The sequence below is a fragment of the Saccostrea echinata genome, unplaced genomic scaffold, assembly GCF_033153115.1.
Source record: "Saccostrea echinata isolate AGI-Se365-2 ecotype Australia unplaced genomic scaffold, CSIRO_AGI_Sech_v1 ptg000043l, whole genome shotgun sequence".
In the NCBI taxonomy this organism is placed as follows: Eukaryota; Metazoa; Mollusca; class Bivalvia; order Ostreida; family Ostreidae; genus Saccostrea; species Saccostrea echinata.
Genome location: NW_026889792.1, coordinates 577569 through 593418, shown reverse-complemented (window position 1 = coordinate 593418; position 15850 = coordinate 577569). Strand labels below are relative to the sequence as shown.

The window sequence follows — 15850 nt, the reverse complement described above, 5'->3', positions numbered from 1 at the left end:
AAGATTCGTGCACGTTTGAGTGCTTCCTCTTTGTTATTTGGTAGAGGGGAACGTGACTCCTTCAAGGGTAATGGCACTTTCCAATGACCATCCGGCATTTTTTTCTTAAACTCCTTAACCGACAGAGAATCCTTCTTTCCCGTTATTCATCGTCCGAAAAAACACATCTTGTCCACTTCTTTTACCTTTCACACTATATCGAAACAGCCAAATAATAATCACATGGTTCAAAGACAGATGGTTACTTCTCAGGATCGTAGTCTTATTGACGAGCTACAGTCGATGGCGTATATGTGTCCCCTAGACATACGTTATCAATGACAACCCAATCAGGTGGTAGCCGCTGGGCGAATAGAGCACTCCTTGGCCTAGTTTTCTGTTCCAGTACATGCTGTACTTCTGGTAAATCTCTTCCAATAAGAGTTAAAATGTTTGCGTTCTCATTAAGAAGAGGGATCTGAATGCTTTTAAGTGTTCAGAATGTGTTTACATCTCGTGTCGGGATCTCTTGGCGATCATTTGGACTGTAATGCATGCGATAACTGGTGGAAGACCAATTCTAAATGTGCCATATAATGATTTGACCGTAAGTCCAGACATCTGTCGTCCACTTACAGATGAGCCTCCAGCACATGTATATAGAATTAATTGCACAGACTCTGTTTTTGGGCTACACATAGCATCAAAGAGCTTTGAACAAGCTAATGTCCTATTGCTCTAATCGTCAATAAGAGCATAAGTATGACAATAGTTCTGAGGGGTGTCGATGGAGTATAGAGGCACAAGTACCGCATTCAGACAGGATTTCCAAGAAAATCTTGGTCCTTATACTTCTGTACAAAAAGAGGTTTGTGGCTCCCCGTCATAGAGCTTGGCTGCCACACTGATCAGCGGCTCAAGGTTACTTTAAGTCCTCTGCAACATCAATATGCAATGCTGTTGTTTGTTTATTACTCGAGCACACTCTACACTTAACAATCACAGTACAATCCTTTGCGCGGTGATTTGAAGACTCACAACACTTGAGGCACAAATTGAGGTCTTGCAAGAACTCCTTTCTTACTTTCTATCACAGTGAGCTTAAGAGAGCCTTTATAGTCCTGTAAGCTATGATCTGTATTATGTATTGGGCACTTTAATCCCTTAGAATCGTTAGAGTCCATCACAGCTGTTTTTCTGTTATTTACACAACTGAGTCCCCTGTTTCTTGTTTGAACTGGCTGCGGATTGCATGTCTAAAAACCCAGGGTCATCCCAGGTAGTATTCTGTTCATGGATAAATTGACCTAACTCTCTAAACGGAGGAAGAGCCACATTGTGTCTGTTTTTATATTTGACAACTCTGTCTCTCCATTTAGACTGCAGAGATGTGGGTAACTTTTCAACAATAGGCGTTGTACCAGATTCAATCTCTGAGAGGATACATAAAGTTTCTCCTTTTCTCTAACACTGATTTTAGCAAAGTTTTTAGCTTCCATTTTAGTGCACTTTTATTACTTGAGGGGTGCCACATTTTACATTAGGTCTACTCCATATTCTGAACAAATATCTGGTGATCCAATGGATTTGATGAACGATTACTTATCGTCTGAAGAGCTGAACTAGGGCGTAAGAATTCCACAAACGAGTCCAGTTTTTCTGATGCACTAATATCAAGTGTGTTCAAGGCTAGGTACTTCTCAGGTCAGTCATCGAACTTAGAAAGTCTTTTAAGAATAAGATTCTTTTTTTTAAGAAGGAGCTTCGCAAAGTCGGAACACTGATATATATATATATATATATATATATATATATATATATATATATATATATATATATATATATATATATATATATATATCAGGGTTGGGGTCAATAATTACTTTGAAATGTAATTAAATACTTTCAAATACATTGGAAATTTTGTCAAATACTTGCAATTATAATTACACTGATTTTTACATATAAAATTAATTACTCACAATTACTTTGAAGAATGCAATTAAATACATTTCAATTACTTTTGTTTCACTTTCAAAAATCTTGAAGAACAAATACATGTAAATTTAAGGTAAAATAAAATAAATAATGTCAGGTGTCTGTCATGTTTGTGTGTTTCATCAATAAAAGACCTAGTCCTACATGTACATTTATCAATTAATTGACTGCATTATGAAATTTTATTAAAAGCGAGTTTTCAAGAGTTTATGAATCAACCATAAATTGTTTCAGCTACAGGTAGGAAAGCTAAACACCTTAAATTGCAAATGTTGACAAATAATACTTGTTTTCTGTAATAACTATTTCAAATACCAAATGCATACATGTATATAAAGATCTGTTAAAATGTTAAAATAGTGATTCAAAATTTATTTCTTTTCTGAAGTATATAAAGAGTAGAGCATTCATAATAGAATTTAATAAATCACCTCTAATGATCATATCTTTGAATTTAAACAAAGCATGGTATAAAATTATATAAAATTGTGGAGGGTTGTTTTGATAGCAATTTACAGCTGGGAGTTGAAGGGCAACAAGGCCGGTCTTAATGACACATTGAATTATTTTCTATTCTCTTTTGATAATCAAGCAACAAAAAATTGATATGTTTCATGCCTATACCAATGACAGGTAGAACAAAATTTTTGATAAACATTAAACTAGTTCTTTACGTGCATTATCATGATTATAATTATAAACAAGCCAATATATCAAATTCATTTATTGAGATATAAAAGAGTTTAAGATTTTGATAAACAGGAGGGCTTCTTTGAATGAATTAAAATAACTGTGAAATGTGATTGTGTTTGAAGTATTTTCCTATTAAATACACATAATATGTATTATGTAAAGTAATTGAAATGTAATTGAAAAGTAATTGAAATTACAGGGTATTTTTTTTCATTGTAATTAATTATATTCAATTACAAGTAATTGAAAAAATGGTCCAATACAAATTACTCCCCATTACTGTGAAAAATGTAATTAATTACACTCAATTACAATTACTTTTGTCAATCACCCCATCCCTGATATATATATTTGTGTTATCCGTCTCAGGTAAAAAATTATTCTCTTCATGAACGCGAGTTACCTCCCCCGTGGGAAAAAACACAACAGAACAAGAATGAATAGAAGTAAAAAAAAAAAATTAAAAGGATAAAACCAGTCTTAGCAGTTATTTAGGTCTCCCTTTTTATATTTGATTAATTTATCTTTTTACTTATTTCACACCTCTTTCAAAAATAAAAAAAAGAAAGAAAGGGAAAGAAAGAATGCATGATATGGAGACAACTAGATATTTAATTATATATTGCGTGTTCATTTATTGTTCTTAACTTATTCTTAAATATACATATGCATTAATTTTGTAAATCAGAGTTATTGATCATCCGATAACTCAATGATTTAATTGTCAATTGAAAACAACTTTTCCGTCATTTAACCATTTTAAATAAGTAAAATAGTCGCAATATTTAAAAAGAAGGCGCTCAGAATAAAATCTTCAAAGAAATAGATATTTTTTGCTGTATTCCTTATTAATAATTCAAGTTTCCTTGAAAATTTTAAACTTGAGAAAGTACGTATGAACGTACAAAATGTATTATAATTCTAGACTCTTTTTTTCATGACTTCCAATCTAGTGCGCTTTGTACGGTATTTATCCAGGCATTACAAACAAACTATGATTCGGGTGTAAAATATGATTTAAAAAATATATCCTGTCTATAAATATTATCATTCAAACTTTAATTTACTTTAGATACATGTTTATTCGTAAATAGCAAGCTTCACCTTACTTTGATTTAAAAATTGAATTAATTTTCGCTCCATATCAACTGATAATTCAAAAATTTTAAACTGATTCAAAGTTAGTTTAAGTTTTCATTCGTTAATTGTTCTCTAGTTACTGACTTCCCATGCTCTGGGCATCACACATTATCTTCATGCATGTGATACCCCTTCCTGAATTTACGTTGTTTTGTTTTTGTTTTTTTTTTAAATTTATTTACCTTCAATTACAGGCAAAAAACGTTATTAATAGCTCAGAGAATCTTACAGCATGTGCAAATATGCAACATTCGATTTTGAAATTTAATTTACTTTACACTGATATAATACAATTATTGGAATAGACAAAAGGTTCTATGTGTCCCTGGGCAAGGTTCGAGTTTGTAGTACGCACAGTCAGAACCTTGGCACTGATACAGACAGGAAGTGTTATGTAATAGATATACACATACGTCTACACAACAATAGATTAGATTTCTTAAAGTTGTGACTTACCTGTATTGTATACCTGGACATGCAAAATTTTGCATTCATATTGAATAGGAATCTGCTTCGTAAAACTTGAAATACATCGCAAACTATGAAATAATTTGTCCATTTTATAAGTGGCAAATTATTTTATAGAACATTTTCCATTGATTCAATACAAAATTAAATTCTCAGGAACTATTAGAAATATGAAATTTCATTCAGAATGCCTCCAGAATTTGAAAGCTTTAAACAAACAGCAAGTTTTATGCATTAATATTACATAGCAAAATAGATTTAATAAGTATGTCATATTCAAAAATCGACGACGATAGAAGAAGGGGGGGGGGGGCTGGTTTTAATGAGACGTACTGTACATATTTATTGATTTTCTAAAGATATGCTATGCATATTTTGGGCATTCATGAAGTGTGTTGATTAAATAAATATATACAGTATAGTGTAAACATAAACATACAGACAAGTTTCCTGAAATGTCCCACGCCGTTTATTTTAGATTTATTCTTAACCCCCCCCCCCAAAAAAAAAAAAAAAAAAAACTAATCCTCATGTTTCTCTACCCAAAATTACAGTGTGTAATTTAACACCCACTCCCTTAAATGATTTTAAAGTTTCTGTTTTGTGAAACCTTTCTCTTTGGTTTCAATAATTACTCTAACAGTCCCAAGTTTTTCAAGATCGCCGACCTATAATTTTTAAATTCTTTACAACAGTATAACGATATTTTTGTGATTTCAGGATTGCGTTTGATCAGTTGATATTGTTGTATAATTCTATATAATTTGTACAATTATTCTTACCAAGGGTAAGATGGCCTCAAACCCGAAAACACCGGACAGGACGGAGATACGTCTGCACTCTTCAGTGTCGGATAAAGGAAAGGCACTAAAAATAGGTGATCTGTAATCACATAGACCACAGACCAAACCCCGAACCCGATATAAATAAACGTATTTATACTACATTCCCCCCGTTCATGTAGGAAAAGTATTTACATATAAAATGAGTCATTTCAGGTACAACTTGTTTAATCTAAAGTTTTTGTAACTCTTCTGCGAAGAAAGGACAGAAGAGTGTAACAACGTATACAAAACGTCAATGTGTCATACCTGTCATACCATGCCATGTGGAAGTGAAAGGCAAGGTATAGTAATATTTACATTTAAAAAACAATTAGATAGATGCACATATTTAGTTTTTTTTAACGAACCAGAAAAGATGTGTAAACATCCAAAATAGTTCGTAATTTTAAGGTTTTTTTTGTTTTTGTTGTTTTTTTTTTTGTTTTTGTTTTTGTTTTTTTTTTGTTTTTGTTTTTTTTTTTAAAGATAAAAATAGGTAAATGAAGATTGATAATAATACACGTTACACTCGAGATGTGTAAACATCATAATGTGTGCATACTTGTAAATGAAATGTCAGCATAAAAAAACAATATATACACAGTTAAATCTTATAGAAATTTTTGGCATTTTGATTGCAGATAAGAATGAGAATATGTGCAGGAATGTTGAGGTATCTTGATGCTTGTTTAGCTACAGAGGAAACAGACCAGGGGCCACGAGTAGAAAGATACGGACTGTCAGATTCAAGGAGTAATTTGTCGAGAGGAATTTTCCTTATTGTACATGATTGCTAAAGAAATAATATCCAAGTGAGTTTCAATTAAACTAAAAGAAAAAAAAAATGTAAGCTTTCTCACCATGCAAAGATAAATTGTTGATGAAGTGTAAACTTCTTTCAACAATCAGATTAATATTTACAAGTGATGTTTTAAAAGAGCTTTCTGAAATGTACATTTAATCAAGCATAAAAATAGTATGTGTAGTCACAAATATCATCTATTTACAGTAATCTTTCAAGTATCTGGGGGCCTTGACTATTCTCCCCCCTCTTGTTCTTGTAGTACATGTATTTTCTGTTTTATAGGGTTCAAAAGCTGAAGAAACCTCTGGTGGAGGTCCAGAAGCCGGAGAAACCTCTGGTGGAGTGATGCCACTAGTTTCCCCAACAGACACATCAGTAACCTGGGTTTCAGTGGATTCACCAGTGACATCACCCTGCTCTTCTTCAGAAAATAATTGATTTCTCATCTGTCTGAGGTTGAATGGAACTGGGCTATTACAAAGTTTTATTCTGTCATGATGTACATGTACCACATGCTCCCCTTTTTTGTCTTGAATTTTATACAATGGGGGGTTTGTGTCAACCACTAAGTAAGGCCCTTTCCATGGAGATTTTAATTTTCTTGATTGACCCACTTTGCTTACCGAATTAGCTAATAGAACTATATCCCCGGTTTGAAAACTATTTTCAAAAACTCTTAAATCATAATTTTTCTTTTGCCTAAGTTGTGAGGATTTTATGTGAGACCTGCAAATTTCATGGGCTTCAGAGAGATGTTTCTCCAACTCCTGAACCCAAACAGAAGGTTCACAAGGCTTTAGGATCTGATCCTGTGTACCCGACATGAGATGGAGTGGGCGGATGACTTCCCTACCTAACATTAACCTATTGGGAGTAAACCCTGTTTGTTTGTGAACTGTTGCTCTCAGGGCCATGCCTAATAGAGGAAGATGTTTATCCCAATCTCTGTTTTTATTTTCCACGAAACAGCGAATCATTTGAACGATTGTTCTGTTATATCTTCCCACTTGACCATTAGAACTAGGATGGTAAGGAGTAGTTCTTTTCTTTGCTATTTCCAATGATTGACATAGTGATTTGAACAATTTCGACTCAAACTGTCTACCTTGGTCTGTAAATATTTCTAATGGACAGCCAAAATTGACAATGAAATGTTCTACAAACATTTTTGCTATTTGTTCTGCATTTTGATCTGGTATAGGTACTATTTCTATCCATTTTGAAAATTGATCTACCATAACCAAAATATACATATTTCCAGCCTCGCTTGGGGGAAAAGGGCCAAGAATGTCAAGATGAACCCTTTCCATGGGATAACCAGCATGAAATGTTTTTTAAGAAGCCTTAGCAGTTTTGGTAGATTTTTTGTTGGTATTGCATACAGAACAGGATTTTACATAATCGTGACAGTCAGTTGTCATATTGGGCCAAAATGCAGAAGATTTCAATGTTGCTAAAGTTTTTTCTATCCCTAAATGACCTGCAGATTTTGTATCATGGGGCAGGGAAAGTACCTTTTGTCTCAAAGATGTGGGGACTACAATACAAACCATTCTATCAGGACACTTCACCCATTCATAGAACAATACCCCATTTTGAATGAAAAGTCTATCTCTACATAACCAAAGAGCCTTAGTTTCAGGACTGGTTAGTCTGAGTTCAAATTCAGATGGTTCTCTGTGTTTTTCTAACCAATGAAAAATGGGACTTATGTTTGCATCATCTTTTTGTTGATGACCTAAATTTTGATCTGTGACTGTTTCTGACCAATTACAAAGAGTTGGCTGAATGTGGTGTTGCTGTGTTTGTGGGTAGGTTGTGTACAGTATTTTTGGTGAAGAGAGATTGTCCGATTTAATACTTAGTGGAATCACATCATCCACATCCAGTTGAAATCTTGACCATTGATTGTGAGCTCTAGTACAATAATGACATCCACCACAAGGAAGACTGTTAGGCGACTTTCCAGCATCATAGCAGTCACAGTCTGGAATCGTTTCAGGAATCCTTGACAAAGAATCAGCATTGACATGAGAGGATCCTGATCTGTGCTTGATCTGGAAGTCATAAGAAGATAATTCCTCCAGCCATCTAGCCAGTTGACCTTCTATGTGTTTGAACCTCATCAACCATGTGAGACAGTTGTGATCTGTTCTGATGATAAATGGCCTACCAATGAGGTAATGTCTGAAATGCCGACAGAACTTAACCACAGCAAGTAACTCTTTCCTTGTGGTACAGTATCTACGTTGTTCTTTCAGTAATGTGTGGCTGGCATAACTGATGACCTCTTCCTTACCATCATTGATTTGGTATAGGACTGCCCCAATGGAATGATGGGAGGCATCGGTGTCCAGTAAAAATGTACCATCTGGAGTTGGGAATTTGAGACATTCTGGACTGGTCAAAGCAGTTTTCAAGTCATTCATAGCATTCTGGTGATCTTGGGTCCATTTGAATTTAGCATTCATTTGAAGTAAGTCATATAAGGGTATTGCTAATTTTGCAAAATTCTTAATGTGGTCTCTGTGGTAATTAACAAACCCTAAGAAAGCCTGGAGTTGGGTTTTGTCATGAGGGGTGGGCCACTCACTAATAGTTTTAATTTTATCTGGGGAAATGTGTACACCTTCAGAATTGATTATTCTACCCAAAAATTCTACTTCTTGTCTGAATAGAGTGCATTTAGTTGGTTTTAATTTTAGGTTGTATTTTCTAAATCTTTCAAATGCTTTTCTGAGGTTTTCTAATGATTCAGAGAAATTTTTGCCTAAGACTATGATGTCATCTAGGTAAACTAAAAGTTCTTCCCAAGTCATACCTCTCAAGACTAGTCCCATTGCCCTTTGAAAAGTTGCGGGGGCATTATACAACCCGAAAGCCATTCTTTGGTGTTCAAAGAGGCCATATTTAGTCAAAAAAGCTGTTTTCTGTTTGCTATTTTCCTCAATTTCAATTTGATAATAGCCCATGGCTAAATCCAAAGTACTAAAGAATTTGGTGCCATACAGAACATCCATACAGTCAGAAATATGGGGTAGTGGATAGCAATCTTTAACAGTCGTAGCATTTAGATCTCTAAAATCTATGCAATATCTGACACTACCATCTTTTTTCTTGATTAAAACTGGAGCAGATGCCCACTCAGAAGAAGATGGGGTAATGACTCCTGCATCTAATAATTTCTGTAAGTGCTCTTTTTCTTTATCTTGAAACCCTAGAGGTGTTCCTCTGAACTTTTGTTTTACAGGAGGGACATTTCCTGTATCAATACTGTGTTTTACACCTTTTAGACACCCTAGATCTAATTCCCCTGTGGAAAATATGTCTGAATATTCTTGTAACAAACAACCTAACTTTTTGACCTGCTCTTGATCTAATCCTACACTTGACCTATCAAAGAGATCTTGAATATGAATAGGTAGTGCAAGATTTGTGGGTGTGCTATTGTCAATGGATGTTCTTTTAATGACAGGTTGAAGATCTATTTCATTTGTTACAATTTCGACTGACTCTGCATTTCCAATGTGTTGACCTACTTTTAATTTCACAGTTTTGTTTGAGTCATTGACAACCTTCACTTTCAGAGTCTCACCTTTACCAAGAACTGAAGAACATTCTGGAGAACTAAAGGGTTCTACTATGAAATTGGTGTCAAGGGGCCTACTTAGAGAACAATTTACAAACCCCACTGAATTTGCTGGTATGATAGATCTACTTTGAACAGTTACCCTTGCAACCTTGATTTGTTCACCTTGTATGTTCTTTATATTTGCTGTTATTGTTTGCTTCCCAATTTCTAAAACATTTTTCCTGAGGTCAATGACACAATGGTTGGCCTCTAAAAAGTCTAACCCCAAAATTACTGTATCTTTCATGTCAACTGCACACATATCAATAGAATATGATTGAGATCCTATCTGACACGAGACATTTTTGTACAGTTGCCCTGTTATTTCATGTCCACCTAAACCTTTGAGTGTAATGTTTTCTGATGTTAGAGTGGAATTGTTTTCACCCGTGAAAATACCTTTATTGACCAAGGTCATCATAGCTGCTGTGTCAACAACTGCTGTTGTTTGATGGCAATGGGCAACAAAAGGAATCCCCAGAGTCAAACCTTTTGAATTTTCATTGACATTGACTTGAAGATTCTGACCTTTTTCTTCATTAACCAGACTACGGTCAGCTAGACTGGTTACCTGGAGTTTAAATTTTCTGAAGGAATTGGGGAGTTAGCTGAGGATTGTGATATTGTTGGAGTAGACCTATATGGACTTGGTGTTCTGTATTTAAACTTGAAGGGAGATGGAGATCTAGAGTTGCTAAATGTTTGATTTGACTTGTTCTGTATTGTTGAATTTTGAGTGCTTTTGAATGGACTGTTGGATCTGAAGGGTTGACCATAATTTATGGGACTGTTTGACCTTGACCTAGATTGAAATCTTGGTGCATTTCTTAGAACCCCACCATTGGAAAATTTGTCATCTAATGTTTGCTTAATACTGAAGACCATATCTGTAAGTTTTGAAATTTTGTCTTCCATTTGTTCTAACTTTTTGGTTTGTTGCATTGGTGATGGTTCAAATGAAACTTGTCTGTGATAGTAGGACTTGCTAGCACCATAAACAGCTTGCTGGTTAGCAATTGAAGTCCTCATAAGGTCTAGAGCTTCATGGATGTCTTTGGGATTCTTTTCCATAACTGTCCTAGCAGCTTCTTTATCTCTGCACCCTCTAAGGAAATTTTCTGTTGAAATTTGGTTGACTGCTTTCTTGCCTGATTCTTTGTAACCATCAATGGTGATGAAGTGAACTCTTTGTGCAAACTGTTGGAGTGATTCATCCTCATGTTGTTTCATGTACTGCAGCTTGCGTCTAGCTGAGATAGGGTTCTCTTTGGTATTGAATCTCCTGCTCATTTCCTTCTTGATCTTTTTGTAACTGTCTAGGTTAAGCTTACAGACATATTCTAAAGCTTGTCCATCTAAGCTACTAAACAATTTGTCAGTACGCTTCTTTTTTCCCCAGTCATGCCTGTCAGCTACCCTTTCAAATTGTGTGATGAATGTATCCCAACTGATGTTTCCATCACCACTAAATGTTTGTAATTTTGGTGTTGGACTGCGACTTTTTTGTCTGTGTCTGCGTCAGTGATGGTGTCTGTCATAGTCAGAGTCACTACTGGAGGAGGAAGATGATGATGACCGTGAAGATGAGGAGGCCTAGGAGGAGGAGGATTGATACCTTGTTTTTCTATGATATTTCCTACCTCTTGTGTTTTCATCATATGTTTTGTCAAACATATTTGATTTTGAGTGAATATGTGTGTCTTTTGTATCATGTATTTTGCTTTTTCTGTTTTTTTTGTTTCTGATTGTTTTCTGTCAGATGATTTTCTTGTGTATATGCTATCTGCTGGCATTGCCCTTAACCATTTTCTCTGTTGGGCTTCTTGTTCTAATGCAAACTCTGCTTTCTTTCTTCTCTCTGTCTCAGCTTGCAATTCCTCTTCCTGTCTCTCTAATTTCACATTCAACTCTCTCATGCTAGTATCAAGATCTCTCATATCATAGAACAAATCTGACTGTAAGCTAGTAGCTCCCCCAAAGGAAACCATTTGATTTTCTTCCCACTTTTTCCATTGTTTTTCTGGTATATCTGTATATTTACCAAGGATATTTGCATTTAACTCGTATCTTTTCCTAACCCCTATTACATCAGTAATGGTGCGATGATCTAGGATCTTTATACATTTCAAATTCAGAAGCTGTTTGCATGTTGATTGGAGCCATTGTGAAATCGGTAATTTATCAAAGGGGAAAAAATACCACCAAGGAAAAAGAAACTAGTTGTGTAAACAACCAGTGATTGTAAAATGAAATAAATTGTTCAACCAAATATTCAGTAAAGAAAAAATAATAAATCGAATTGTGTTTTGTTTTGAATTTGGCGCCAAACGCTCAGTGACTACGGTAAACAATGTAAATTTCACTTGATCAGAAAAAAAAATATAATCAGTTTATCCTCGTCGCCAATGTTGTATAATTCTATATAATTTGTACAATTATTCTTACCAAGGGTAAGATGGCCTCAAACCCGAAAACACCGGACAGGATGGAGATACGTCTGCACTCTTCAGTGTCGGATAAAGGAAAGGCACTAAAAATAGGTGATCTGTAATCACATAGACCACAGACCAAACCCCGAACCCGATATAAATAAACGTATTTATACTACATTATGTATGATGGGTGATCAAGGTGTCAAGACCGGCTACTGAAATATGGTCATGTAATACATGCAGTTTTTACGGCTTGAAATCACGGTTATCGTAAAAGGGCTTGATCATCTCGTGAATTTTCCGAGAACCCTTAGTCTTATTGTGGGCGACCGATAGGATTAGCTACGCCCCGCTGCACACGCTGTGATTGTGTAATACATGTACACGTGTTTGGTTAGTTTCAACTTATCAGCTGAGAACGCAACCATTTAATTCTTTTAGCTTTATAAAAATGACTATTGTACGTTGACTTCTTTTAGAATGATGAACAGAGCTGTTATCCATTTTTTCATACAGGCCCATAAGTCTAACAAACAGAGGTGGTGATCAATATCGTTAATTCAAATATTCGGGATTATTGTAAATAATATTTGAATATGTTGGAAGAGGTATTTTGGCGTGAAATTATGTGTTTTCATTTTTTTTCAGTAATACATGTATATACATTGCAATTTTCAATTCGAAAAAAAAAACCACTGCCGTGATACTGTATGAAAAAACTGTTATGATGAAAATATAATATAATAATAATAATATAAATCGAATCGATATTTACTACAATAAAAAAAATATGTTGAGTTATAGATCTCCACAATATAATTCAGGTTACTTATTAGAAATTACAACAATGGTAATATTTTGATAGAATAAATGCCAAGTATCATTCAAATATCACCCTTTAGACTGAAAAAAAAAGATTTTATAAATTATTTCTAGAATTTTAAAGCTATATATGGCGTATCTGAGTTAAAAATAAAAATACGAGATTGAGTGTAGATGAACATGATATTTGTTATTTACGTTCAAATTAAAATTTTCGCCGATTTTGAACTTGAATAACCCCACGTTTCTATAGCTAAATTGACTTTAAACTGTGTCTGATTGGTATAAAATAAATCAGTTATTGTTTTAAATTTCTAATATCTATAAAACGCGATTGATTTAAATTCTGTAATTTACAAAAAAGTCCTATCTTTATATAAGGTAATAAAACAAATAGAAAGACCTTTTTAATTTTAGTAAGCCTGAACTTATCAAAAATATGCCATCTATGACTTTAACATGTTTAAGCCAGATTTAAAAAAAACGATCTTAAATATTCACAATTTAATATCCTTACTTTGACATTAAGGATTATCGACTTCACATTGAGTAAAATACGGTAGAGCACACCGTCACGGTAATCTCGTGTCCCCGCGATCACCGCGATGATAAAACCGCGACGGTGTATCGCGGAAAGGATTAAAACACCATCGCGGGGGCGCGGGAAAATACGGGATCCGCGTTGACCGTAGTATATATATATATATATATATATATATATATATATATATATATATATATATATATATATATATAATGATTCTCTGTATGTGGGATATGATCCATTTTCGGAGGATGTTATTTCCAATGAAATGCTGCGATATTTCGAAGAGAAAACCCGTGGATGAACAGTCTTTCCATCCTTGTTCAGAGGGACAAGATGCTCTAAGAGTGTCAGTGACTCTGTTATCTGAAATGGGTACTTTTTATGGATTTTGGCAAGATCCGCGCCTCGGAGACGTCCGACACGATGCGTCTTCTTTATTTTTTGTTCTGATTAACTTAAGTTTGAAACTCAATACAGATTTCGAGATGCAAGACATTTGAAGATTTTAAATATAAACGAAGCACAAAAATCTGTCAATTTCGTTCAAGATTCTGTTTTGAATGCTCCTTGAAATATAAGATTGATAATCACAACATTATTCATAAAATTTGTGTTTTACATTTCCATGCAGGTGTTTGCTAAAGAAGCCTTTCTTTTCCTTATCTTTGTCCATCGATGCATTCAAAATTATGAAAAAATAACCTGATTTCAAGTCTCTCGTCACATCAAAACTATTTGCTTTAAAAGACATATAGATGCTCTAAACGAACGTACGATTACAAAGCATGCCATACGTATGACCAATTTTAAAACGAAGTAAATTATTGACAAATAAGTTCTACGGTCGGTACAGTGACCTTGTTAGCAAATACAATCTATCACTGAGACAAACCTGACTAATGTTTTTCATACTAATTTTTAGGCCATTATTTACACACTGAATTGTCGACGGATTTTTCCATTATTTCCCGATCATGATAAGGAGCACACGGCGAGTGTGACCGGTTGGTATGGGATGCTTACTCCTCCATTTTACCTTATCCCACCTCTGATGTTTTAGAGTCCGTGTTTGCTCTGTTCCTAATATGTATTGTTTGAAGAGATTTTAAATTTTGAGCTTGAATGCTGTTCCTTATCTCCATATACTGTAGATCACCAAATTTTCGCGACACCTTATTTTTGCGAGATTTGTATTTTGTATTAATAAGCGAGAAAATTTCGGGTAATGTTGTTTATAATCTATACTACAAAACATTACGCGAGAATGGGGTATTGGCGGGTATTCTAGAGCAGTTCATTTGCATAATAACGCAAAAATAAAGAAAAAGTGATTTTTAGTGTTATACATTGAAAACAAAATAAGGTGCACAAACAACACAAAAACCTGACAATTATATATATATATATATATATATATATATATATATATATATATATATATATATATATATATATATATATATATATATATATATATATATATATATGTGTATATATATATATATATATATATATATATATATATATATATATATATATATATATATATATATATATATATATATATATAGTGTGTACATAAACATAAGATTTGTCTTTTCTATAATGAAAGTACAGTTTTGGAAAAAAAAGTTTTACCTTTATAAAAAATCTGTTCCATCGGTCTGATATTGAGTCATCTTTTAAAATTAAATCGGAAGTGAATTGCTGTTTTAGCGAGGCGTCCATTAAAGTCTTTATCTCGCTATAACTCTAGTGAAACGTGAAAAAGATGTTCGTTAATTAAATAACATCTTTAAGATCACCAAACACGATTTAATCGTTAAAAATGAAAATGAAAATTATTAGCTCCATACAATATATGTTTCTTCTGTTTTGGAATCCTTTATTTCATCGTGCCTATATAAAAGCAGGGAGCCGAAAATCAATCCTGATAAAGCGATCTATTTGAAAAAAAGTGATATAAAATAAACAGAATATGTCAAAGAGTAGCAATATCAATGAATCTTACTAAGCATTCTATAAATTGCATATGTACTTACTGTGAAAACATGTATTGCTACAAATGTGCGAATTTGCTCCTTAGGTGTGATCAACTTGAACATCAAAACCAAATGAAGCCAGATGACATCAAAAACGAAAGATAATATACTTATAATCCAAATATTTTCCAAACTATTTTTGACATCCTGGTATTTACACTGAAGAGTAAAATTGACTTTGAGAAATTGCAGTGCTTCGTCAACTTCACAGGATTTGTTATCGTCTTTATTTTTGCTCAGGGAGAACAAGTAAACTGCTACAGCCTGATGAAAAGGAATAACTGATTTAAATGATGCTTAGTGAAGCGGAATTTATTTCATTGAAAGTGAAATATGTGTTTAGAATAATCTTGAAAACATCGAAGACATTTCCAGAAAAGATATGTATTTGTATATCAGAATGAAGAAGTATAAATCATTTATTAAATTACTTGAAACAAATGTTTCGATATTCAAAACAACATCAAGA

The 15850-nt window shown here is 33.7% G+C and overlaps 1 protein-coding gene across 1 annotated transcript in view; it reads right to left on the bottom strand.

Annotated features, from left to right (window-relative positions):
• LOC133201219 (uncharacterized) overlaps positions 1 to 15085 on the bottom strand; it is a 50856-nt gene extending 35771 nt beyond the window's left edge. The window contains exon 1 of the mRNA XM_061337013.1: positions 14978 to 15085. Coding sequence (XP_061192997.1) covers positions 14978 to 15067 — 90 coding nt within the window. The 5' untranslated portion in view covers positions 15068 to 15085. The remainder of the gene's footprint in view (positions 1 to 14977) is intronic.
• Between the last annotated feature and the right edge of the window lie 765 nt (positions 15086 to 15850).